Source organism: Suncus etruscus, chromosome 7 (genome assembly GCF_024139225.1).
Source record: "Suncus etruscus isolate mSunEtr1 chromosome 7, mSunEtr1.pri.cur, whole genome shotgun sequence".
Taxonomy (NCBI): Eukaryota; Metazoa; Chordata; class Mammalia; order Eulipotyphla; family Soricidae; genus Suncus; species Suncus etruscus.
Genome location: NC_064854.1, coordinates 120,151,590 through 120,178,610, shown reverse-complemented (window position 1 = coordinate 120,178,610; position 27,021 = coordinate 120,151,590). Strand labels below are relative to the sequence as shown.

Genomic DNA, 27,021 nt, shown 5'->3' with positions numbered 1-27,021 from the left:
TGCCCCATGCTCCTGACGTCTGCCTGCCATGAGGCCCTCTTCAAAATCTTTTTTTTTTGGTTTTTGGGCCACACCTGGTAACGCTCAGGGGTTACTCCTGGCTATGCGCTCAGAAGTTGCTCCTGGCTTGGGGGACCATATGGGACGCCGGGGGATCGAACCTCGGTTCGTCCAAGGCTAGCGCAGGCAAGGCAGGCACCTTACCTCTTGCGCCACCGCCCGGCCCGCTCTTCAAAATCTTGACTTCTAGATCTTGTGTGTGTGTGTGTGGGGGGGGGGTTTTGGACCCCACCCTGTGATGCTCAGGGCTTACTCCTGGCCATATGCTCAGAAATCGCTCCTGGCTCTGGGACCACAAGGGACATCAGGGATGGAACCGAGGTCCGTCCTGGGTCAGCCACGTGCAAGGCAAACGCCATCACTCTGGCCCTGACTTCTAGATCTTTTGACTTTTCTTGCAAATTTTAGAATTAGCCTGGTCATAGCAATGAAAACATTGACTGTAACTTGGGAATCTCATGGAACCCCTCAATCAGAATTCCATGTTAACATTTTTATGACTCTCCAAGATAAATTCTAGTCCATACTTCTAGAACAAGTTCCTCCTGTGGGGAAGACCAGCTCATACACAGCCCTGCTTCTCCTGTGAGGGGCCATCAGGATTCACAGCTCGCATAGCTCCTTGCTTCCCATCTAGAGCAGATGGATGCTGGTAGCCCAGGAGGCTGACCCCAGAAAGGGGCGTTTATGTCAGCTGCTGCTGTTATTTTTATGCTCATAGTCACTTCCCGCTGGCTGATAGCACCAGCAAAAGCTTGGCTAAGACAGGGTGTGGCTGGTTGTTGGACCGCCGTGCCAGGTGGGAGGAGACGAGGATGCGGGCACACACTCGAGGACGGTCAGGGGAGCCTTGCTTTGTTTAGTGCTAGAATAAGCAAGCCCTCTGCTCTCATGATCGCCATCTCCTGCCCACTTGGCGCTCAGCTCTGTACCCAGTTGGCACGAAGCAGGGATAGATGTTCACCCTGGGGTGGACAGTACAGACTGCAGTAAGACCAGCCACTTGCTTCATCTTCTGGGATGGAAACAGGTTCTTCAGTGTACAGAGACCCACCCTAGCTCAGGTGTATTCTAGCACCAGCACCCAAGCCCCGAAAGCTGACAAGTACTCCCCTTTCTGCCCTCCCAGGTGGTGTCTGCCAGGGCGTGCTCCATGACATCAGTCCCATGTGGAGACGTTCCCCTTCACCAGTGGGCACAGCCCACACTTCCTGAGTGACATCACTCTCCTCCAGGACCAGGGGTGTGGGCATGGGGGGGCTGGTTGTGGCTTCTGGACTTGACTGAGGCAGGAACAGCTCCTGTGCCTCTCTACTCACAGGGCCAATTGGCCTGTTAGTGGGGGAGATGGACAGAGGAAGTGAAAGAAAGGAGTGAGGAACCAGCGTGCTCTGGTCACCAGCAGGCCAGTTGCCTCCCTGTAGAGGGTTCAGTGGCAGTGTGCCTGGGTGTGTCCTCCCTGGTGCTTGCACGTCATGCTCTCAAGAATCCATCCTCCCTGCTCTGGGGATGCCAGGTTGCCAGGAGGAATCGGGTTTCCCACGGGGCCAGTGACTGGTCCTATCTTCCATTTGAGGGAGCAGAGATGTAGCAACTTCTGCCAGCATCTGCTCCAGATTGTGCAGCCCTGAGTGTCTCCACGGGAATTGGCCATTCCTGGCCTATGCCAGCAGGTTTCTAAGGTGGCCCCTACCTGCTCTGCCTTCCTGCAGTCCCACCGAGAAGGCTTGTCTGGACCCTGAGGGGCAGGCAGGTGGGTGGTGAGAAGAGGAGAGCTCTCCCGGACAGCTCAGGGCAACTTACTGGAGGAATTAGGACTCAACTGGGCCCCAGATGCAGATAGCCTGCTCAGTTCCGGGCTAGTGGGTTTCTGGGATGTAGCCCAGAGATTGTAAGCCTCTGCCCTTTTTTCTTTTTTTCAGTTTGTGTCTTACTTGAAGTACCTAGGTTCTAGCTTTTGATTACATTTGTATGAGTTATCATGTGTGGAGCCTTTCCATATATTGTATCACAGCCATCTCTAGGAAAATATACTTCTGGAAAAATCTCATTTTTCAAAAAATGTTCCAAAAATTGCTCATTGCTAAACTTTTTTTTTTTTTTTTTTTTTGTGGTTTTTGGGTCACACCCGGCAGTGCTCAGGGGTTATTCCTGGCTCCATGCTCAGAAATTGCTCCTGGCAGGCACGGGGGACCATATGGGATTCGAACCGATGACCTTCTGCATGAAAGGCAAACGCCTTACCTCCATGCTATCTCTCCGGCCCCCTAAACTTTTTTTTTTTGAGAGTGCCAGGACTTTGCCTTCTCTGATTGTTTTGTGTGTGTGTGTGTGTGTGTGTGTGTGTGTGTGTGTGTGTGTGTGTGTGTGTGTGTGTGGCACATTTGACATTACTCAGGGGTACTCCTGGCTCTGTGCTTAGAAATTACTCCTGGAGGGACCAGAGAGATAGCACAGTGGTAGGGCATTTGCCTTACAAGCGGCTGACCCAGGAGCAATGGTGGTTCGAATCTCGGCACTCCATATGGTCTCCTGTGCCTGCCAGAGTGATTTCTGAGCAGAGAGCCAGGAGTAACCTGAGTGCCACCTGATGTGGCCCCCCCCCCCCAAAATAATTTACTCTTGGAAGTTTTGGGGAACTGTATGAGATGCTGAGGATTGAATTCCAGTCAGCTGCATGCAAGGCAAATGCCCTACCCACTGTACTAGCTCTCTGGCCCCTGTATATCTTTGATTCTTCTGCTGTCTCAGCTATTACTCTTTCTTTAGTGCCCATTTCACATCCCAGCTCAGATGGGGTGGTGCCAAGCTTAGCCTGTAAGTTGAGGGAAGTCCGACCGGGTGCTGCAGTGTCTTGGGTGTCCTTCAGTGCCCTCCCAGAATGTGATGGCAACTGCAACTGTTCCATGGTTCGAGTTAGTGAATGCTTGACCTCGCTCATTTCTTTGACTGGTTCCATACCATTCCTTGGGGACTGGACTCTTGACTCTTGTCAGTCTCGAACACTGGCATGCTGGAGTGCTGTTGGGTGACCAGAGCTATCAGTCCTGATGGGAATCTCCTGTCGAGGGCACAGCAAGGCCAGCTCTGGCTCTGGTTTCCTGTGCTGCGTTGCATCTGAAACCCCCTCTGTCTCATCTGGGATCTCTTGTCTCTGTAATTTGGGCTGAAGGAGGGTCCTGGCAGGGGCATGAGGGGGTTTTGAGAAAGATGTGGAGGCATGATGGCACACCCAGTGGCAGTTTCCTCCAAGGACAGCCTTGGACACAGAGAGCTCATTGGAAACCCCCCACTGGTCCCACAGAATTCCCAGGTCTGACTTTAATGTGGCCGTTGCTCTCCAGGAACCAGCTGGACAAAGCTAGACAGGCCATTCATAGCAGAGACTTGGGCTTGTGGCTTCCCTTTCTCAGATCCTTGAGCACATGTGTATCTCTGGACTGCCCGTGTCTGGAAAATGTCCGGCACCCCCTTATCTTAGGAAGAAGGGGCCTAGAGGGGCTGCATGCGGAGGGGCTTCCTGCTGCCAAGGAAGCGTCTCTGCTCACCAGTGCCACAGTCTGGGCTGGGGCAGGCTATGAAGAAGTTTCTAACTGTGTCATTGGGCGGTGCCCGGTCCAGCACTGGGCACTGTGCCTGTCCTCCCCCTGGTCTGTGTCCTCTCTCAGGGTGGATAGCCTAGGCAGGCTAGTGGCACAGGGTGCTGCTGCTGGACAAAGGACAGGGAACTTCATCTGTCCTCTGCCCCGGAATGAGACCAAAGAGCTGGGGATGTTCCTCTACCTGCAAGGGAGAAACCACGGGGCTTCCTTCCATATTGGGTTGAAGGGAGTGCAGTGGGCTGGAGCATATACTTTGCATGTGGGAGCCCACATTCAATCCCCATACCACAAGGTCCCCCCCAGCACCACAAGTGCACCGAGTATGGCCCCAGGACCAGAAAAACAAAAAGCCACTGATTTTTTTTTCCTTCCCTTTGATGTGATAATCAGGATTTCACACATTTGCATGCATGCAGTTCTCTCTCACCCTCTTGTTTGTGCTGCATCATAGATCATACACTGCAGCTTAGCCTGGGATCACACTTAGCATATGGCAGGTGGGATACCAGGATCAAACTCCATGCTTCACGCCTGCAAGGCAAATACTGTATCAACGAGCCAACCCTGGGCCAACATTGGCAAACCATCCAATGTCCCAAATTAAACTGTTGAGTAGCTGAAATCAGGGAGATAGTTCAGAAATTATTCCCATCCCTGGTTTGATCCCTGGCATCCCGTGGCCCACGAGTAATGTTGGATATATATCCAGCTCTAGCAAGCTCCCAAACACCACCTGGGTATCCACACTGGGCTTCCACACTGCAGGGTCTAAGCTGTCCTCACACCCTCCAGCCCTAGCCCTGAGCTGCTGACCAGATTGAGAATCATGGGAGTGTCCCCAGGGACCTCTACACAATCCCCACAAATTACTGAGTGACCACTAAACCAAAGCATCCTTCCTCTGCTCATCTGCTTCTGTGCTTCATTCTTGTCTTCACTTGATGTCTAAGGATTCCCAGGTGCTCCATCCAGGGGTCTCAAACTCGTGGCCCACGGGCCGCAAATGGCCCTCCGTACAACGTTTTGTGGCCCTGCCTTAGAGGAATCTTTTGTTTTGTTTTGTTTTGTTTTAGTTGTTTGGGTCACACCCCTCAATGTGTTCAAGGCTTACTACTGACTTTGCACTCAAGGATCACCCCGACTTTGCCTCCTGTGGCCCCCAGGTAAATTGAGTTTGAGACCCCTAAGTTCTCAAGAGGCCCCATCATGTTTGTCCCATCTCATCATTCATGTTGGGGCCATGTGCAGAGCCTAAAGCACGGTGGCTGGATATGGAGAGACTATTCTGCTGAGCAAAATGAGTCAGAGGGAAAGGGATAGACATAAAATAACCTCATTCATTTGTGGGATAAAACAAAGATAGTACAGCATGAATATCCAAGGACAATGGGAGGACCAGTCCAAGGTAGGAAGCTTGCCACAAATAGCAGTGGAGCGCAGTTAGGTCAGAGAAGGGACCACTATGACAGTGAGAGTTGGAAATGATCACTTAGGACACAAACTGGGTACTTATAGGAGATGAAGTGATAGGCACGATACCCTATCCATATTGCAAACTATAATGTCTAAAAGAAAAGGCAGGAGAGGGAGAAGAAAAACTGTCCGCCATAGTGGAGTGGCAGGTAGTGGGGAGAGTGGGAGGGAAGCAGTATATTAGTGATGGGAAAATGTGGGAAATGTGCCCTCTGACAGGTGTTGTACATTGTATGACCGAAACTCAATCAGGAGCAGCTTTATGACTGTGTATCTATCTCATGCTGCTGGCTCAGTTAAAAAAATTATTAGTTTTGGGCCCGGAGAGATAGCACAGCGGCGTTTGCCTTGCAAGCAGCTGATCCAGGACCAAAGGTGGTTGGTTTGAATCCCGGTATCCCATATGGTCCCCCGTGCCTGCCAGCAGCTATTTCTGAGCAGACAGCCAGGAGTAACCCCTGAGCATCGCCGGGTGTGACCCAAAACCCCCCAAAAATTTATTAGTTTTAACAAATGAATAATTAGAGGGGAGGTTTGTTTTTTCTTGAGACTTCTGTCTGGAGCTATTTCCAGGAAAATCCTGCAGACCTGCCTGGTTAATGCTACTCCAGAGCCTGTGGGCACATCCTGGTTCTGACTCCTCCAGAGGACCTCATGCCAGCTCTGGTCCCTGGCAGGCCGATGTAGGAAGGAGGGACCAGGGTGGGCAGGTGGGGAGCATCTCATTCTTGAGGAGCAAACAAACTGTGATGAAACGTGCATCCCTGGCCTCTCTCCAGGGGCCTCAGACAGGCTGGTGTCACGAGTGATGGTGCAGAGGGCAGGGGCCAGAGAACTCAGAGCCAGTGGTTCCTCAAAGACTGTGTCTGAAGAGATCATGAGCTTCCTTTCACTGTCCTAGACTGCTGCCTCCGGGACCCAGATTCTGTAGTGCTGTTTCTTTAAGTAGTTAGGATAGTTTGACTGTTTGCCTTCTGACCTTCTTTCCTTCCTTCTTTCTTGTGCCCCACTCCTGCCATCTGTCCCCCTAGTTTCATGCTGTGGGCTCCCTGTTTACAAGATTTAAAAAAACTATTTTTGAAGGGGGGAGCACACCCAGTAGTGTTCAGGGCTTAGCTTACTTCCTGCACTCAGGAATCATTCCTGGCAGGACTTCAGGGACCACATGTGGTGATTTAGTACTGCTCCTACACTGTTTACAGAATTGCCACCTATGGCTTTCTTGGAATATTTTGGGACCTCTAAGCAAGAGAATTTGGAGTATCAGCTGCTGTTCTCCTGAGAGCTTCACTCTCTCCTTTTCCTCCCCTCATTTTGCACGTAGAAGGTGTGAAGGAACACCCCCAAGGAGTGATTTGCCAGAATCTCCCTGGCCTGCCTGTACTTGGCATACTTATATGCTGCCTTATGGAAGAACTCTACAGGATTTCAGGGAGCTCACCCACTTCCTTAGGCTTTTGACAGCTCTTCACACTCACTTAGGAGGAAGTGGGGTCTTGAGAGGGGGACTTGGGGAGAAGAGGAGGCTCAAGAGTGTGTGGAGGGTACAACTCCCACTTGCCACAGAATTCTTGTGCCCAACCCCCTATTGGCTATCCTCCTTCTGAAGCCACCCAACTACATTCCTGACTTGTTTTGCATCCCACCCCCCACCCCCCCAGGCTGTGATTTCTGCTTTGTTGCTGAGACCCCAGGCTATCTTTGAAGCCCTTCCTCAATTCTCAGAATTCTCAGCCTCTGCATCCTGCTGAAAGCTGCTCTGTCTAGACCTTGCTGAACTGGGAATCTGGGTCTCTTAAGTGCTTGCCAGGGGCACACTCCCACCACACTCTGCCACCGGGAGCCTGGAGCTGTTTGCTGCTTTGGGGGAGGAAAAGAGGCAGAGCATTGCCTTGGAATAGGTGGGGACATTTGGGGGAGGGGAGGGGAATGTCCACAGTCTCACCTCTTGGAGCTCACTTAGCTCTGAAGCCTAATCACCGGAGAGTGTAGCAGGCAGAGCTGGGGACTGGTTTAGTGTAGACCATCCACCCACACCCTGCAGTCCTCAGGGGCTGTTTCTGGCCTCTGTTCTGGGGTCATACCTGGAGGTGCTCAGGGCTCAGGGACTGAACGAGGTGCTGAAGATCAAACTAGGTCAGCCCTGTGTTATCTCTTCAGCCATAGGAACACTTGTAGACTGGTCTAGGGACCCTGGGAATCCTGGATCAGAGGGAGCGAGTCTAGGGGTCTGCTGTTTGCCTCTTACGAGGTACCACTTAGACCAGGGGTCTCAAACTCAATTCACCTGGGGGCCGCAGGAGGCAAAGTCGGGGTGAGGCAGGGCCGCATAAGGGATTTCGCTTACCAAAAAATCGCATTAGTAAGAAAAAAATCGCATTAAACATTTGCATCCCCCGAACGAAACTGCTCGGGGTATGCGAATGTTTAATGTGATTTTTTTCTTACTAATGCGATTTTTATTGTGATTATTCGGTAAGCGAATAATCGCGAATGCTGCGATATTTGAAGGCCAGCCGCGGGCCACAAAATGTTGTACGGAGGGCCGCAGACAACCCGCGGGCCTCGAGTTTGAGACCCCTGACTTAGACAGTGATGCCCAATGATGGGGTCCGTGAGGGCCTAGACAGGAGAGTGAACGTGGAATACACCAGGGCACTAGACACAGGGCAGGCAGGCCTAAAAAGCTCTGGTCTCATTGGGTTTCTGTCTGAAGTTATTTTCCTTCACCCTCTAGTACTCCCTTCAGTATTTTGTGTTGGTTTTGGTTTTGTTTCGTTCTTGCTGTACTTACTTACTCCTGGCAGGTTTCTGGGACCATATGTGATGCCAGGGATTGAACCCAGGTTGTCTGGTGTAAGGCAAGCACTCTACCCAAACAAGTTTTTCAAGCCTATTTTACCTAGATTGCATCATGCCACTGTAATACCATGCTGACTTTCAGCTCTTCTCATATATCAATCTATTGTCTTGATGTCCATGGTTTCTGTCATACGACAACTGTCAGTTTAAGTTTCCCCCCTGATAGTGGGTATCTGTCTAATTGTAGGATTTTGATTTGTCCTTATTATTCGATAACAACAGATTTATTTAGATGTGCATTTTTGTTTGTTTTTGTTTTGAGGCCATACTGGGGCATTGTTCAGAGCATTCCTGGCTCTGCACTCAAGAATTATTCCTGGGGCCGGAGAGATAGCGTGGAGGTAAGGCGTTTGCCTTTCATGCAGAGGTCATCGGTTTGAATCCCGATGTCTCATATGGTCCTCCGTGCCTGCCAGGAGCAATTTCTGAGCCTGGAGCCAGAAATAACCCCTGAGCACTGCCGGGTGTGACCCAAAAACCAAAAAAAAAAAAAAAAAAAAAAAAAAAAAGAATTATTCCTGGCAGTGTTTGAGGGATCATTTCTGATGCTGGGGATCGAGCCTGAGTTGACAGCATACAAGTGCCTACCTGTTGTACTACTGCTCCAGCTCTCTAAGTGTGCATTTACAGCTTTTCTTCCTCAGAACCCCACCTTGAATATTTTCCAGCCTATCTAATAGTTCACTAATCTTATCTAAACAGCCCTTAAGTCCATTTACTGACTTCTTCATTTTTGCTTATATTTTAAGTAGCAGAGCTGCCCTGTAATTTTAATGTGGAGTGAATTTATTCCAGCTCTGGTAAACAAGTAAATGCTTAGGAGTTTCCCAACTAACCCCTGAGCAGTTACATCACTCCTTCTGCCTCTGCCTCTAGGTCTGTGTCTCAGTCCTTGTCGAGGGTGTTTCTGTCCCACCTGCTCTGAGAATAGGGGTCACACAGCAAAGCCCGAGTTTTGCCAACACCCTGCTCTGTCACCACTGACACTTTTGTTTTTTTAGCCACAAACTCTAAAATCGTAAGTAGAAAATGCTGTCAGGGGAAAGTGGTTCCCCAGCACCAGGCTTGCCTCTGAGTTCTTGGTAGTCCCTGAATTGCAGATTGCCTGGCTGAAAACTGCTCTCCAGGTTTTTGTTTGTTCATTTTTGTTTTGTGGCCACAATGTCAGTGGTGCTTACTGGCCTCTGGCATGTAAAGCATGTGTTCCAGCCCGTTGAGCTCTCAACAGTCTGTTTGGTTTTTGGGCTCCACCTGGTGATGCTGAGGGGTTACTTGTGGCTCTGTACTCAGGAATCACTCCTGGTGGTGCTGGGGAACCACATGGAGTGCTGTGGATTGAACCCAGGTCGGCCTCATGCAAGGCAAGCAGCTTTGCTGACTGTACCAATACTTGGCTGCCTAAGGGTTATTTTTGTTGTTGTTGTTTTTAATGGTTAGTGGGGGACTGATGGGTAAAGAGCAGAAGTTGGTGTCCCCTGACCTTTCCCAGACCCTTGCCCTTTGGTGAGGCTTGGGGCACGGGCTCTTCATTAGCTCCCAGGGTGAACCAGGGCAGCACAGACATAGCCCCAGTTTGACCCCTGAGTGAGCGGCAGGCCTGCCTGTGGGGTGCCTCTACCTGTCATTGCCGCTCTTCCCTGTCTCCTCCAGTCTCTCCAGGTCCCCTGCTGTGCTGAACCTGGGGAGTAGGTACTGTCCCACCAGACTTCTTGCCTTGCCCCACCCCTACCTGCTCATTCCCCTCAGAGCCCTGGCTGGTTTCTGAGAGGGAAATCCACTGGCTTGACCCTCACTAATCCCTACCGTTTACTTCCCACACCCAGTTTCTCTTCCGCTTTTCTCCCCTACTCTGTTGTGATTTCAAGTCTGTGCACCCAGTCATGCCCTACTTTCTCTCCCAGTGCCTTCTCGGTAGCCTGGCGTTCCCCACTGGGCTTGGCGTACAGGGTGCGTGTCCCCTCTCCTCAGAGGAGCCGTCACCTGGCCAGGTGGGCTGTTTTCTGCACACAACAGTGCTGCCACCATGGTCAGCCTGGCCCCAGCCTACAGGCCGCAACTGATGGGGAGGAGAGGAGCTGAGAGTTGGGGATGGGACAAATGCTAGCACTGACCCAAGGCTAGGACAGGCAGCAGCCATGGCATGGTGGGTCCACTCTGGAAGGCCTCCTGAGAGGGAAATGGCCCCTTCTCGAGGTCCCTGGCTTCTAGGGGCCCTTGACAGGAATGGCTGGAAGGAGCTGGGAAACGGGTGACCTTCGACTCTCACTCCAGTTCACTTGGTATTTGTGGGAGGGGCCTCAGGGGCCTTCCCTGCCTGTCTTACCTTTGGGAAAGAGCAACCCCAGGAACTCCCAGTTTGTAGCCTTATAGGGTTCACTGCCTCTCCTTCTGCCTTGTGGGCAAACATCTGTCGGGGAGGTGGAGCTTCAGAGAGCCAGGGAAGCCCGAGGCGACCTGGCCCAGAAGACGAAGGAGAAAATGAATCTAGCCACTGGCTTGTTCCCAGCTCTGGGCTCATGGGGTCCATTCCAGCGACATGCTAAAGGCCTTTTGTGGGCGGGGTCCATGCAACTATGAAGGTCTGTATGGATGTGGCTTCCCCATCTTGGCAGCCCTCCATTCTCACTCCCATGGCACCCCCAGCACAGGGGTCATGCCTGTGTGAGGACGTGGGGACTTTCTCCCTTCTGCAGCTCATCTTAGCCCAGTGCTCCAGCCTCAGCCTGGCTCGTGCTACTCTGCAGCAACCATTGAAGCGTCGAGAAACTGGCTGTTGACCTCACAGGATTTGGGACAGGCTGTGGTGGGTGATTGCTCACATCACCCAGATAGCTCTGGAAGGTTCTGCCCTGTGTGCAAGGCCTACAGGAGCCAGCCCAGCACCAGGTGGCAGATGGAGGAGGGACAGAAGCTCAGAAAAGTGAAGGGGGTCCTATCCCCAGAATGCGGCTGCCTCAGCAGCCTGTGCAGACGCTATCTCTGCCCTTTGCACTTGCAGGGAGCTTCGGCTACGCAACTATGTCCCTGAGGATGAAGACCTGAAGAGGAGGAGGGTGCCCCAGGCCAAGCCCGTGGCAGGTAGGTGGGCTGTCCCATTAAATCCCCCCATCATGCCAGGACCTCCTCCCCTAGTCTCTAGTGACAGTTGGGGGGTGGCAGGGAGGTACACAGGCACCCAAAAGACTGCTAGGCCCGTCCTGGGCCCCTGGAACGTCAGCAGAAGAGACACCAGAGCCGTGGATAGGCACAGGTACATGGCCACCATGATTGTCCCCAGTCCTCCACAGGGATTTATTTCCTGAGCATGTCAGGGGTCCCCTGGGGGGCTTCTCACCATGCCCCTGGACATTTTTGTTTTGCTCCTGCTTGTTATTTTGTTTGGGGCCACACCTGCTGGTGGTGCTCAGGAGAGCCACATGGTACTGGAGACATCATCTCCCTGGCCCCTCATGGTTGGAGGGTCTTTTTGTTTTGTTTTGTTTTTAATTATAGTGCTTGGAATTGAGCCCAACTCCTCACCATGCAAGATGGTTGCTCTGTTGTTGAGCTACAGCTCATCCCTCAGTTTTGACTTACATGTACATGCAGCCCCTCCTTGTCCTCACTGTCTCTGAGAGTTACACATTTCCCATAGCGTGGCCCCTGCTTGGTGGGGGCAGTGAGGCAGGACAATGAAGAGGACTGGGGCAATTGGTCCAAAACTCTTGGTCAGTCCCCAGAATGGTTACAGGGAGGTAAGGGAGGGTGAGAGTGTTTGAGGAGGCATCAGGTTCAGCCTCTGTCCCCTCAGGGACACTGGGCGCTCTTTCCTGGGACCACTGGACTCTGGCCTGAGCAGAATCAGCAGAGCCTGGGGTTCACTGGCCCTGGAGCACACATCTGAGAGTGGGGTGGGGGGCCCAGTCCTTACAGCCCATCACAAAACTGTGATTGGGTAGATCCATGCCACCTCACTGTTGAGGGGGCTCCGAGGCTGAGCACATCACCCGGGCTTCTTGGTTGGGGTCTGGCTCCCAGTTCTCTAACTGGTGCCCTCCTGTCGCCTCTCCTTCACCCTAGCCATACCTGTGCCTTCCACCATAACTGCCTTTGAGGGTCTTCCCCTCAGGCTGCTGGCAAGGGGGTGAGGTGGGGCTCTCATCTGCCCATACCCTTCTCCCCTGTGGCCAGGGTACAATGGTTGCTCTTGTTGTCTTGCACCCTCTAGTGGAAGAGAAGGTGAAGGAGCAGCTGGAGGCTGCCAAGCCCGAGCCTGTCATTGAGGAAGTGGTGAGTGCCTGCACCTGTTCTGCCTCCTCTGTGGTCCTGCTCTGCTCTTTTCCCACATTCACTTCTTTCTCCCTTTCCTACGTCCTCTCCTTTTCATACATCTGTCCTGTCTTCCTACCCCCTGCGGTGCTGCGCCCCTTCATATATGTTTCTTTCCTAGGACCTGGCGAACCTTGCACCACGCAAGCCTGATTGGTGAGTGTCACCCATGAAGGTTGGGATTAGGCATCAGATTGGCACCTGCTGAAGGGTTGTCATTGGATGTGCCTAGCAGGGGTTGTGTATATTCTGAGAACCACGAGCCGGGGAGACTAGGCCTAGAATACATGAGCCTCCAGAACTTCCTTACTGGCAGGGAGAGGGGTGTATGTGGCCTGCAGTGTGCCTGGTGGGTTGGAGCAGTGTGTTGAGGGACCAGCAGACAAACCACTGGCTGTTGGCTCAACACACCCACAGAAGTCAAGTCTGTGAGACTGACTTTGGGAGGATGTAGAAAGGGAGAGTGAGGAGGCCCTCCTGGCCTCCCCCCAAGGCCATCCCTCAGCCTTGCCTCCTCCCACCTGCTTCAGGGACCTCAAAAGAGATGTGGCCAAGAAGCTGGAAAAGTTGGAGAAGCGGACCCAGAGAGCCATAGCTGAGCTGATTCGTAAGTACAGGGCCTTGCAGAATGGCACCCCCGTCTCTGGGGGCTGGGGTTGGGCCCAGCCAGGCCCTCATCCACCCACCCTCTCTGCCATCCATGCAGGAGAAAGGCTAAAAGGCCAGGAGGACAACCTGGCCACTGCAGTGGCCGCCCCCACCGAGCAGGAGACCTGTGACTCCGACTGAGCCCCCTGCCCATGTGGAACTGTGGGCAGGGATGTGGACACCTCACCAGCCTGCCTCACCTTCTTGCCTCCACCGGGACCACCACCTGTCCCTCTGAAGGCCCACAGGAGGCAGCTTCTTGTCTCACAAGTACCCCCCAACACTGAGATTCGGTGCTGTCTGGGCTGCTTGCTCTGTACATATGTATGTTTTTATGTTTGCAATATTAAAAAAAATCTTTTTTAAACTTGTGCAGATAGAAATAAGCAAAACTGTGTGTCAAAGGACTGGGGGCCTTGGCTGCTGCTATGGGGTGTGGACCCCAATACAGAGTGACTGCCAAGGGTATGCGTAAGCCAACTCTGTTTTAGACTGAGACTAGTGGGTAGGAAAGGTTTTAGCCTGCCTTTGGGCCCAGGTCTTGGCCCTGTCTGATCAGTGTAAACACTTGAGTGGCAGAGACTGTCTGAGAGAGTTCCATGAGCCCCCTCCTCCCCACATGTCTAGGCTTTGCAGTATCTGTGGGAGAAGAAAGATGCTCCCCTGGTGGGTTCCTGGATACCAGCTCCACTGTGACAGAGGAGGAGTTGACCTGTGAGGGGAGGGACTTGGGCCCTGCAAGATTTAGAGTTCCTGGCATCCCATATGGTCCACTTAGCGCCAGGCAGCCCCAGACTATTACCAACATCTTTCAGCTTAGAAAATGTCTCTGCGGGGCCGGGTGGTGGCGCTAAAGGTAAGGTGCCTGCCTTGCCTGCGCTAGCCTTGGACGGACCGCGGTTCGATCCCCCGGCATCCCATATGGTCCCCCAAGCCAGGAGCAACTTCTGAGCGCATAGCCAGGAGTAACCCCTGAGCGTTACCAGGTGTGGCCCAAAAACCAAAAAAAAAAAAAAAAAAAATGTCTCTGCTACACCCGGCAGAGCTAGACTGGGCCCTCCGTTGGACAGGCTCCCACACTGGGGAACTGATACAGCCACTCTTTCCAACAGCCCCAAATACTGGGCCAAACACTGAACCACAAATACTGTGTAAATGTCTGAGGGAGCTGGCCAGAACATCAGGAGTACTGAGACAAAATGCAAAGCAGCAGAAGGTTGAAGCCTGCCCTTCACTTGAAGAGATTTGACATACCGGGGGAGGGGGGACCCAGCCAGTATTTGGGGTCCTTAACTAGGGGCTAAATGAACCCAGTACTTGTGCATAAAGAGAGTCATGGTAGGGGAGGCCTCCACAAAGAGGCTCACAAGGACTGCACCTCCTTGTGAATTGCTGCTCTCCTGATATCCCCAGGTGAAGCCGGCGTGTAAAACAAATAGAGAGCCAGCTCTCATGGACCCCACAGAAGGATCTCCAGAAGCATTCGAGGTAGTCTCAGCCTGGTGGCAATCTCAGATCTTGGGGGAAAGTCCTACTTTGAATTTTTATTCATTTCTGTTCCCTCCTGTCCCCAGAGAAGATTCAAGTAGAATGAACAGTTACAGAAAAGCTCACCAGATACACATATTACATCAAAGTGATTTAAAACAGAGATTCAGTTAGTAAATGGGTTGAAGAAGCTATTCAGAAGGCAGCCCCAGAGACAAGTAGGTTGTTAATAGAAAACAGGGGCCAGAGGCTGTGAGGAGAGGGAACTTCTGTTTAGCAGGTGAGATGGGCCTCCCAGGAAGAGGAAAGGCAGAAGTGGAGCATTGGGGCCATAGACAGATGCTCGCCCAAATCTGTCTTGTTATCTGGGTACTAAGTGCCAGTTGAATCTCTGTTGAGCCTCAGAGAGATGATTTATACACTTTTTATATTTATTACAGCTCATTGAGCAAGCCTGCTTCACATTTTTTCACACCTTCTATGTACCATCTGTTGCTGTATACAAATGATTCAGAAACTCATCCAAGTTTCTTGGATCTGGCTTCTGGAGAGGCTTGGCTGGGTGGTTGTACCTGGATGTCTGGTGAGGGCAGAATAGAGATGTTCATAGCAGCTGGCATATGAAGGCTTGTCTCGAGCTTCACAGATTCCTGCTCCCAGGACTTCCCGGAGGGATTCTACAACACAGCATACACAGCAGCCCATGATGACAGCTTGAAAGGCCACTGAATTTTACTTATTTATTTGTTTTTTGGGTCACACCCGGAGGTACACAGGGTTATTCCTGGCTCTGCACTCAGAAATCGCTCCTAGCAGGCAAGGGGGACCATATGGGATGACAGGATTTGAATTATCATCCATCCTGGATCAGCTGCTTGCAATTCAAATGCCCTACCACTGTGCTTTCTCTCTGACCCCTGAATTTTTTTTACTGTAAATGGGTGAAGTGCATGTAACAGCTCCATAAATGCTGGATTTGGGGAGTATTTTTTGTTTTTGCTTGGGGACCATATCCAGTGATACTCAGGAGTTATTCCTAACTCTGAACTTAGGAATCACTCTTAGTGGAACTATATGGAATGCCAGAAATCAAACCTTGATTGGTTGCATGTAAGGCAAACGTCCTACCTTCTGTACTATTACTCCAGCCCCCAAATACTGTTTTGAAACATTAAATAAAGATCAACAGTGTAGTTCAGCAGTAGGACCTACCTTGGATTCAACCCCCAGTACCACCAAATACAAATTATAATGGATTTCTTCAAACTGAAGGAAGAAACAAAATCCCATATAGGAAATCTGACATGTCAGAAGTCATGAAGAAGAAAATGTGAGGCTGGAGAGATAGCATAGAGGTAAGGCATTTGCCTTTCATGCAGAAGGTCATTGGTTCATATCCCGGCATCCCATATGGTCCCCCAAGCCTGCCAGGAGCGATTTTTTTTGTTTGTTTTTGTTTTTCAGGCCACACCCATTTGATACTCAGGGGTTACTCTTGGCTAAGCGCTCAGAAATTGCCCCTGGCTTGGGGGGACCATATGGGACGCCGGGGGATCGAACCGAGGTCGAGATCTTTTCTTGGCTAGCGCTTGCAAGGCAGACACCTTACCTCTAGCACCACCTCGCCTGCCTCATGGAGCGATTTCTGAGCCTGGAGCCAGGAGTAACCCCTGAGAGCTGCTGGGTGTGACCCAAAAACCCAAAAAATAAATAAATAAATAAATAGGAATTGATCTTATAAAAGTTGTTTGTGGAGTTAAAGTAAAATGAGGGCAGCTTAGTAGTAGTGCTTACAATAGCAGCAAATAAGACTTGATGTAGGAGACTTTTTCACCCCCTCCTTTTTATTGAAATCAGAAGAGAAACTTTCCATGCTTTGATGGAGGACATCTAAGCGGACCTCCATTTTGTTTTTTGTTTTTGTTTTTATTTGTTTGCTTGTTTTTGGCTTTTGGGTCACACCTGGTGACACTCGGCTTACTCCTTGCTCGGGGACCATATGGGATACCGGAGGATCAAACCATGGTCCGTCTGAGCGCGCAAGGTAAATGTCCTACCGCTGTGCCACTGCTCCAGTCCCAGGACCTCCATTTTGTACATTTGCCTTTGTGCGTGAATGTGTGTAAATGTAACATACAAATGAGAAAGAGAATTCATAGCTTAATTTAATGAAGTGGTTGGGCCCGGAGAGATAGCACAGCAGCGTTTGCCTTGCAAGCAGCCGATCCAGGACCAAAGGTGGTTGGTTCGAATCCCGGTGTCCCATATGGTCTCCCGTGCCTGCCAGGAGCTATTTCTGAGCAGCCAGCCAGGAATAACCCCTGAGCACCGCCGGGTGTGACCCAAAAACCAAAAAAAAAAAAAAATTAATGAAGTGGTTTTGGTGGATTTGGGTGGAGCTGATTTGGCTAGAGGCCTCTTGAAGTCATTGGGGATACAGGTCCCCACGGCCTGACCAGATAAAGAAACCACAGTTTTAAACCCAGTCCATCAGAGAGACCATCATGTCTGACCATTTATGAGAGACTGCACACAGTGGGAAGAAGGTCATTTAAGCTGGACATATTACCAGCACAATAGAACTCGAGGTTCCAGGAGGAATGGGAAGTCAGACTGAACATGGGAAAATGGGATGCAGGGGTAAGTGAGCCAAGAAACTGAGCTCTGGGAAAATTGTTTAACTTCTATTGAGATGAAGACAGATACAGACAGTGAAAGTACTGTAAGGGAATATTGTAATTAGCTATTCCAACATAAATTTTACAAGTTGAGGTAATGCACAAACCACCACAACTCACCCAAGATAAAATACCGGTAGGTCATTTGCATAGTTTTAAAAGATGGGGATATTCTAATTTGGTGGAAGGGGCCAGACCTGTTGGTCCTCAGGGAATCATATGGGATGTTGAAGATTGAACTGGGTTTGACTATTGCAAACTAGTGCCTTACCCACTGCATATCAGTCAGCACTGCTTAGGAATTGTTCCAGATGGTGTTGGGGGTCCATGTCGCACTTGGGATCTGGTATGCAATACTGCACTTCAACTTTTGTGTTATCTAGCTGCTCCCTGTTTTTTTGTTTTTGTTTTTGGGCCACACCCGTTTGATGCTCAGTGGTTACTCCTGGCTAAGCGCTCAGAAATTGCCCCTGGCTTGGGGGGGGACCATATGGGATGCCGGGGGATCGAACCTCTGTCCTTCCTTGGCAAGCGCTTGCAAGGCAGACACCTTACCTCTAGCGCCACCTCACTGGCTTCTGGTTTTTGTTTTTGTTTTTTTGTTTTTTGGGCCACACCCGACGGTGCTCAGGGGTTACTCCTGGCTGTCTGCTCAGAAATAGCTCCTGGCAGGCATGGGGGACCATATGGGACACCGGGATTCGAACCAACCACCTTTGGTCCTGGATCGGCTGCTTGCAAGGCAAACACCGCTGTGCTATCTCTCCGGGCCCTGGTTTTTGTTTTTTAAGAAAAACATGGAAAAAATTCAAGCCCAGATGTTGTCTGACCCCCTGAGAATTGCTATACCGGTTTTATGCAATTTCTTGTCAAAATATCAGTTAGATCATTGTTAAGATATAGACAAAATTATTCTCAATAGTAACTGGAAAGGCAAAGGAATTAGAATAGTTTAAATAAATTTTAGCTAGAATAATAGAAATTTGACTCTGCCAGGTTTTTTTGTTGTTATTGTTGGTTTTAGGGTTTTGGGCCACACCCAGCTGCAAGGTAAATGCCCTACCCGCTGTGCTATGGTGCTGGTCCCTGGACTCTGCCCGTTTTTAGACAGACAGGTACCTGGAGTGCCTGCAGAACTGATACTGATGGAGAGAAGTAACATGAATTGGAGAAAATAGAAAACTTGGTTGACCCACATGAGAACAACTAATTACTTAAAACATTTTTTTCTGCCTTAATTCCTGTTGAAGAATCTTTTATTTTCTTTGGTGATGGGGAGAAGGGGCTGGGCTACATCCAGTAGTGCTCAGGGCTTAAACCTGACTGCTCAGGCATCACTCCTTATGGTGCTCAGAAAACATAAATACGTAGTTCAAATCCCAGCATCCCATATGGTCCCCCAAGCCTGCCGGGGGCGATTTCTGAGCTTAGAGCCAGGAATAATCCCTGAGCACTGCCGAGTGTGACCCAAAAACAACAACAAAAAATTAAAAAATATATAAATAAGGGATGTCAGGATTGAACCAAGCAGCTTCGCCCTGGACTATCTCTCTGGCCCCTAGCTAGTTTTTGACAAAAGCACAAGACTTAATGAAGGATAGTCTTCAGTTAATGATGCTGGAGTTGTTGGAAGCCAGAAATAAATAAATGAATCACAACCTAAATTTCAGGCCTTACACTAAAACTAAGGTGGGTCATAGATTTAAATGTGAAATGCAGAGCCGGGAGATAGTACAGGTCTGGAGAACTCGTTTTGCCAAAAAGAAATACAAAATATAAATGAATAAAAACCTTTAGGAGAAAACCTGCAAGTGGTTGCTACTGTTCTTATATATGGGATCAAAAATGGCCCAGGGCAGGAAGGATAAATTTGATAACTAAGTGAAAAGTTTTGTTAAGAGAGTAAAGAAATAAAGTGTTTTATCTAGAGCATAGTACAGTGTTTTTCTCGAATGCTGCTGACCTGGTTTTGCACAGGGTCTCCCAAACTGAAGCCAGGAGTTACCCTTGAAAACTGGCTGGGTGTGGTAAAAAAAAAAAAAAAGAAGATATTAAAGAAATACAGGGTGAGAAAGTGTTTGCACACCCATATTTAGAATATGTAAAATCTATCCAAGTCAACAGTAAAAAAAGCAAATCTATTAGGAAATAGACATTGGGCAGAGAGGGACATTGTATGGGAAGGGAGAGTACACACGTGAACAGTGGGCAATATCAGAAGCTATTAAGAGAACACAGATTAAGGCTACGATGAGATATTACTAATCACGTATTAGAAAAGCATAAACTAGGGGCCGGTGAGGTGGCGCTAGGGGTAAGGTGTCTGCCTTGCAAGCGCTAGCCAAGGAAGGACCACGGTTCTATCCCTCGGCATCCCATATGGTCCCCTCAAGCCAGGGGCGATTTCTGAGCGCTTAGCCTGGAGTAACCCCTGAGCATCAAATGGGTGTGGCCCAAAAATTCCAAAAAAAAAAAAGAAAAGCATAAACTAAAAACTGATGGGGGTAGAGCAATAGCTGAGACTGAAGCCTGTTAGTTATATAAGGGAGGTCTTGCTTTGATGCTGGTACTACCTAGTTCTCAAAACACAGTACTGTTGCAGGTAGCCCAGAAAAATAAAAAACAATATACGGGCTTTACGATATGCTGCAACACACATGGAGAACTGAGCTCTTGTATTTGGCATATTTTGCTTATCTCTTCTGGATTCCAGAGGTGGGGAAATCAAAGGGTATGGCATACTGTGTCCTGGAGCAATTATTTCCGGGCATAACCATTTTTAGGCAGCCTTCTTTTGGGGGAATACACCTGGTGGTGGTGGGGCTACATCAGTGTTCAGGGGTTGCTATTGGCAGTGCTCAGTGATTTGTCCTAAAATTCAATCCAGGCTTTCTGCATACAAAGTCTGTGCTTTAAGCTATCTCCCAGCCCATTTGGGTCACCTTAGTTGAAGTAGGAAGTTTTCTCAAACATTCTTACACACTGATGATAATGTCGATAGTACAGTATAAATAGGACATGTGCCTTGGGGAACCAAAGTCTTCCTGTGGCTTGTTTTATTTTGATATTTATTGCAGGTCTGGAGTGCAGCCTGCAGCATCTCCACATTGTGTGTGTGTGTGTGTGTGTGTGTGAGTGTGTGTGCGCACACAGTAATGGCAGCCCTGCGATTAGTCAGGCATAACACCATGATTTACCAAGTTGTTCATAGTTGTTTCAGGCATTAAGTGTTCCAACACCATAGAGCCAGAGCTGTTGTAACAGCCATCCCCATCATCCCATATGGTCCCCTGAGCCTGCCAGGAGTAATTTCTGAGCACAGTCAAGAGCAACTCCTGAGTGCTGCTGGGTATGTCCCTCCCCCCCAAAAAAATTGTTCTGACATCCCACCACCAGTGTGACCTCTTCACCAATGTCCCCAGTTTCCTCCTACCACTCCAACCTTATCCCGTTGCAGGCACAAACACATTTACTTCCTATTCTTTGGTACAACACAAACTCAAATGGAATTATCAAAATTTTAGATCACTAAAAGTCAAATTGTGATCATTGTTATGTCTCTCACTGATTTCTTACTAAATTCATTGAGGATTTACTGGGCTGTTGAGCCTTTTATGTTACTGTTTTGGCTCATTGAGCTTGGTAGTTCTATGCAACTTTCCCATCAGATTTTCTGTAATCCTACTGGGCTGACAAGTACTAAAATATGGAGGTGTCACTGAGTGCAGCTCTGTGGTCCAGGAGTTATAAAGTTGGAACTATTTGGTGGCCTGGAAGTTTGATGAGATTCAAGTGTGAAGCTGGGTAATCTCTATGTGAGGTTAGAGGCTTTTGGGGGTGACTTCAGGCAGAAAGGGGAATCTATCTGCCCTCATTCTGAAAAGGCTCCAGAGTTGTCTATATGGAAAAGTCTACAGTCTGCCTGAGAAGATGCGGCAGCATTATGTTCTTTTGGACAGGAGTTGTGGATCTGGGCCATTTTTCTGCCTGCAAGGTGGCAGATGGCACATGTGGGTGGGGGCTGATGCAGGGATTGAATTCATGTGGGCTGTATGCAAGGCAAACACCTTACCCACTGCTATGCTTTGGCTCCTAGAGAGATAGAGCATTGGGTCCTTTGCCTTGCATGTGGCTGACCAGGACAGATCTCGGTTCTATCTCCGGTGTCCTATATTCTCCGAGCCAGGGCAGGAGTAACCCTTGAGCATCACTGGGTGTGGCCCCAAAACAAAACAAAACCCAGAAAATTATGCTTCTTGTGGGACTTATATTTGTTTATGTTTTTAGTGCTTAGGGACCACTCTGGACAGTGCTTGATGCCACACCCAGTGTGGGAGGGATCCAGCCTAGGCCTCTTGCATGCAGACCATGTGTTCCAGGCCATGAGCTCTCCATTGCCCTTCTCTACTTTAGTATAAGACATATCACGGGCCAGAGAGAGTAAGTGTAGGGGTAAAGGCGCTTTTCTTACCTGCTGCCAACACCAGTTTGGTCTCCGATACCATATGATCGACCACCTCTCCCTTCCCAAAACAGAGCTGAAGTAGCTGAAGTAGCCCCCAGGAGTAACCCCAAAACCAAAGAAATGAAAAGACAGAAAAAAACAAGCTTTCTGGAGTCTGGACGATTGGATAAGGTAGTTAGTTCCACATTTGTCTCAGTGAGTCCTGGCGGTGGCTAGAGGGATGAGAGCAGAGGAGGGCGTTGCTCTGGCCCCAGCTGCCTCTTTGTCACTGGCTGAAGAGATGGGCAGCTTGTAGCAGCCTCTGGCTCATTCCCGCCACTGCTGAACCCCTCAGAACCCCCCATCCCACCCTCGTAGGACTGTCCCCTCCTGCCTCTCCCACATCAGGCTCTCCTGATGGAAATCCTAAGACACTGACCTCTGGGGCCTTTCAGGAGAGTGTTGAGCATGACCATAGCAGAGTTCAGTCCCTCGAAGAAGACCCCTGTTGCTGCTGGGGCTGTGCAAAGCCTTGTTTTAGGCCAGGGAATGGAGGACTTGGGGCCAGAGAGGCGCAGACCCTAAAGTTATGAGAGGAAACATGTTTCCATCCCATGCATACATCAGTATGAAGGCGGCTACTGTGGGCAGGCCGCAGCTCCCAGCCTCTGCTAAACCAGTGCCCAGCGGTGGGAGTCCTGGTGACTGATAGAACCCCTTCCTTGTCCAGTGGGCACCAGTATGGAGGACCCCACTTGACTGTAGGAGAACTTCGTGAGCTGAACTGTGTCTGGAACCCTACTGTCTACTCCTAAAGGAGCTGGGATTCGATCTTTCTACCCAGTTTCTTGGGATCTGTTCTGAGTCAATTCCCCGCCGTCATTTCCCCAGAACTTTCTGTCCGGGCATTACAGTGGGCAGAGTGACTAGGAATCTGGAGCTTCCAGACCTCCCTCCTTTAGTCCACTCAGCTTTGCTTTGGACCCAATAATCCCTCCGGGCTGCATCTTGATAAATCCTGGACTTTATTTCACCACTGTCCTCAGATGACCACTAGGGGGCAGCAGGAGAAGCCGCTGTGTCGTGTCCTTGTCCCTGAAGCGTCCAAGGCCCATTTCTCCCATTGCAGCCAGTGGTCAGTTAGTTGTCAGTTACTCAAATCAATTTCCTGAGAGACTGTGATATCAAAGGTACACCCAGGTTTTGGTTATTTTGATACCCAGGGAGAGCAGTGGGGGGAGAACAGCAGCTACAGGTGTGACCGTGCTGCTCTTTTCAGGTTGCAGGCACCCCCAGGCGCTTTGGATGGGGGGGAGACTTTACGTGGATGCAGTACCCGGATTGTACCTGTCCGGTTCCCTGAGCCCCTGGGCCATGCCTGCTGTCACATTCTCTGAGCATGTCGCTGAGTCACACTCCTATGGTTGATCTGTTGTCAGTGGCAGCAAGCAATGTGGAGTCAAGTCAGGGTATGTGCTGTCAAAGGCTGCTTCCCTCCTTGTCCCAGGCCTGGCCTGAGAGCCTCTGGCAGCCCTGGACTACACAGGCGTGTCCAGGCTGAGTTTCCTGGCCAGCCTGCCTCTGTTCTATTTACTGGTTTTCTTTCAGTGTTCCCATTACTCAGGCCTCCTCCAGTCGGCACTGAGACAGAAATAAATCCCACACGGCGGCCCAGCCAGAGGTCGGGAATCTGATTCCCCCTCAAAGGCCGGAAGAGGCCCATGGCATCATGCATGCCAGACCACAGTGGCCCACACACTCCCCGTGGCCACGACTGTGACCACACACGTCCAAGCACACATCTGCACATCTGTGTTCAGTGGCATCTTCACGGGTACCATTTTGTGTGTGCATGTGAGGACACAGGTCTCCATACTCACGGATTGCCGTTGCGCACTGAGCCCCAGTACATTCTCCTCACACATGCGCGCGGACACATGAATAACACGCACATGCATACATATAGGCTCTCAGACACACTCGGGTCACGACTGTGGCGAACGGGAGGGCCAGCGGCCGCAGCCCCTGTGCAGCTCTGGAGGAGCTTGGCCTCCTGGGAATGCAGGCCTGGGGCTGCCAGGGCTTCTGAATTTTTTAAGAGAAGCTGGAAAGCTGAATTTTTTATGTGAAATATCCTGATTTTTAAATGTTGGCTCAAGATGTTGAAAATACAGGGCAGGCCAAACCAAACACATGTCTGGGCCAAATTCCACCCACAGGCGGCATTTTCAGACCATGGTTCCACACAGACACACAGACACACAGACACACACACACACACACATACTTCACAGACATGCATATAAACATCCAGATAGACACTGGTACACACAATCACACGGGCACAAAAAAACGGGCATACGGACACACAAACAGGGCATCCAATAGAGCCTCAAAGAGAAGCAGCATAAAGATACACTATCAGGGGGGCCGGAGAGATAACACAGCAGTAGGGCGTTTGCCTTGAATGCAGCCGATCCAGGACAGACGGTGGTTGGAATCCCGGCATCCCATATGGTTCCCCAAGCCTGCCAGGGGCAATTTCTGAGTGCAGAGCCAGGAGTAACCCCTGAATGTTGCCGGGTGTTACCCCAAAACAAAAACCAACAAAAAGATGGACTATCTCTAGGCACCTTTGGTAACAGCTACACACAGAGATGACAGGCACAAAAAAAAACTGATACACGGGTACATAGGCTCGAGAACACATGCTGTGTCTCATGATGTGGCTGTACTTTGGTGGGGAGATTAGTGTGATTCTTTGGCTTTTGGACAGAGTCAGGCTGTGGTCATGGGAAACATAAAAGCTAGAGCAGGCCAGTGCTGGGACAGTGGGGCCCCACGAGAGCTGAATGGTCAAGTTGCGAGATTGGTGTGGAGAAGTTAAGGCTGAGTCTCCCAGGCCTGGGTCATGCCTGGCCAGCATTAGAGGTACTAAGCTCCAGAAGGAAGCTCTGGTGGCCCTCTGAAAAATCCCATTCTCTAGCATCTTTCCCCACTGGGAAACCCTGCCAGCCCCAGCCTGTGGGTACTGCTGTCTGAAGAGCTCCACTCCAGAGCTTCTCCCACTGCCTTTGTCTGACAGGTTCTGTTTGAGAAGAACCAAGACAAACCAGGGAGCTTTGGGGGAAGTGGGGAGTTTGAGGCTCATCTCGGCCAGCACTGAAGCTGATGGCCCGAGTTGGGGAGGCCTAAACAATAGGTACATAATTAATGCAGGAAATGACACCCAGACCCAAAAGGAAAGTTGTAGGCTTGGACTCTGGTGGTGGGTCTAGCCCATGACTGTTCCTTGCTAGTCTTCTACTATTTTTAAAAATTACTTCTCCTTGATTTATTTTTTTGTTTTTAATTTTTGGGCCACACCTAGCAATGCTGAGGGGCTACTCCTGGCTCTGCTTTTTTTTTTTTTTTTTTTTTTTTTGGTTTTTTGGGCCACACCTGGCGGTGCTCAGGGGTTACTCCTGGCTGTCTGCTCAGAAGTAGCTCCTGGCAGGCACGGGGGACCATATGGGACACCGGGATTCGAACCAACCACCTTTGGTCCTGGATTGGCTGCTTGCAAGGCAAACGCCGCTGTGCTATCTCTCCGGGCCCCCTGGCTCTGCTTTCAAGGATCACTCCGGGCAGTTCTTGGGGGAATCATATAGGATGCTGAGGGTTCAACTTGGGTCAGGTGCATTCAAGGCAAATGCCCTACCCACTGTACCACTACTCCGGTCCTCTCTGCCCATCTTGCTGGTGCTACTGACCAGCTGCCGTCTCTTGGTTCATCTGTCCAGAGGACCATGACATTAAAGAAAGGGGGCCTGTCACTTGCAGATGTTCTGGCCCCATAACCATCCAAGGGCAACATAGGAGACTGTGGAGCAAACCTAAACCCAACCTAAACCTGGGCTTGCTATGGGCAGGTTGGGGGTCCTCCATGAGAAGCTGAGGCCCAAAGAGCCAAGCCAGGCCCCTGCATTGTCACAGTCAAGGCATGTTGCTCATGGCCATGGTCACCTTGGGCTGAACTCTGTCTCCAGTTCATGGAGAATTCAAACCAACCAGCCCCCTTTGGACCAGAAATCCTACAAACCATTCTCTCTCTCTCTCTCTCTCTCTCTCTCTCTCTCTCTCTCTCTCTCTCTCTCTCTCTCTCTCTCTCTCTCTCTCTCTCTCTCTCTCTGTCTTTCTCCCTCTCTCTCTTTCTCTTTTTTTTGATTTTTGAGCCACACTCAGTTACATAGCCAGCCTAGCTGTGTGCTCAAAAATTACTCCTGGCTTGGGGGACCACGTGAGATGCCGGGGATCAAACCGAGGTCTATCCTGGATCAGCTGCATGCAAGGCAAACGCCCTACTGCTGCGCCATTGTTCTGGTCCTACAAATCCATTTTCTGACCTTGGGACCATACATCTCCCAGCAACCAGCCAGGGCAAGTATCAGTTCCCTCTCACACGTCAGACTCAAGTAGAACTATAACCTCAGACCCTGGGTCACAAAAGGGTCATGTCCCTTTGGCACTCACTGAACTCGACCTCAGCATTCTCTTCGAGCTGAGAGGATGTGGCTATTTGAGCAGCTCCCTGGTGAGGGCTGTCACATTTGTCCTGATGCCTGATGGAGTAGTGAGTAGAGTGGTCTCTCAAAGCCCTTAGGCCTCTCTACAGCCCATCCAGTATCCCCTTTAGATTTAATTTTTTAGGGGATCAAAGGTGTCAGATGGGGTCTTCAGAGATTCTGCTCTCTTGAGCTAGGGCAAAGACATGTGGAACAGGGCAGAGCCATCCACACGTCAAAGGCAGGCAGCACTCACCATCTCATAGGCTCACATCCTTGGCAGCCCATGTGGTACCTGAGCCCAGTGGCCAGGGGAGTCCAAGAAGTCAGGGTCTCCAGGTGCCCTTCCCCTCGTGCCCCTCTGTGGCTTGCCTGGTGTTTACATGTTCCCTCTGGCTTGGCTGGGCTTGGAGGCCTTGAAGGGAGAAGTGACCACCTGGCTCAGGGCAAATGGCTCTGTCCACCTGCCAGGACCGCTGAGGGCTCCCACATCCTCTGCCAACACCTGGATGGCCCAACCACGGTTTGGGGCCTCTAAGTGAGGAGGCTGCCTTGTCCCTGAAGTTCCAGGTTGAAGCGAGGAAACCTGGCCTGGGTTTCAGATGTAGATGGTTCGGTCTAAGGGAAGCAAAGGCACCCATCTAGCATGGGGGACACTCCCTGTCCCGGGACATCCTGAAGGGGGCCAGCCCTCACAGAGGAGGTTACGTGCTCTGGTTATGTGTGGACACCAAACTTAAGGAGACATTCTCCAAGTCATAGCTCTCTTGTAGTCCATCCTTTGTTTGTTTAGGGGCCACATCCTCTAGTGCTCAGGTTCTGACAAGTTCAGGGAGGCTGAGGATTGAACTGGGGGTGAGCCACGTGTAAGATAGCGACTTACAAATGGCATTATCTTTCCAGCTTCAACATTT

At 50.4% G+C, this 27,021-nt stretch overlaps 1 protein-coding gene across 2 annotated transcripts in view; it reads left to right on the top strand.

Moving 5' to 3' along the window:
* CCDC12 (coiled-coil domain containing 12) overlaps positions 1–13,325 on the top strand; it is a 55,563-nt gene extending 42,238 nt beyond the window's left edge. For both annotated transcript variants that reach the window (XM_049777421.1, XM_049777420.1), the window contains exons 3-7: positions 10,996–11,075; positions 12,205–12,266; positions 12,427–12,461; positions 12,836–12,912; positions 13,012–13,325. In XM_049777421.1, coding sequence (XP_049633378.1) covers positions 10,996–11,075; positions 12,205–12,266; positions 12,427–12,461; positions 12,836–12,912; positions 13,012–13,094 — 337 coding nt within the window. In that variant the 3' untranslated portion in view covers positions 13,095–13,325. The remainder of the gene's footprint in view (positions 1–10,995; positions 11,076–12,204; positions 12,267–12,426; positions 12,462–12,835; positions 12,913–13,011) is intronic.
* Positions 13,326–27,021: the final 13,696 nt, after the last annotated feature.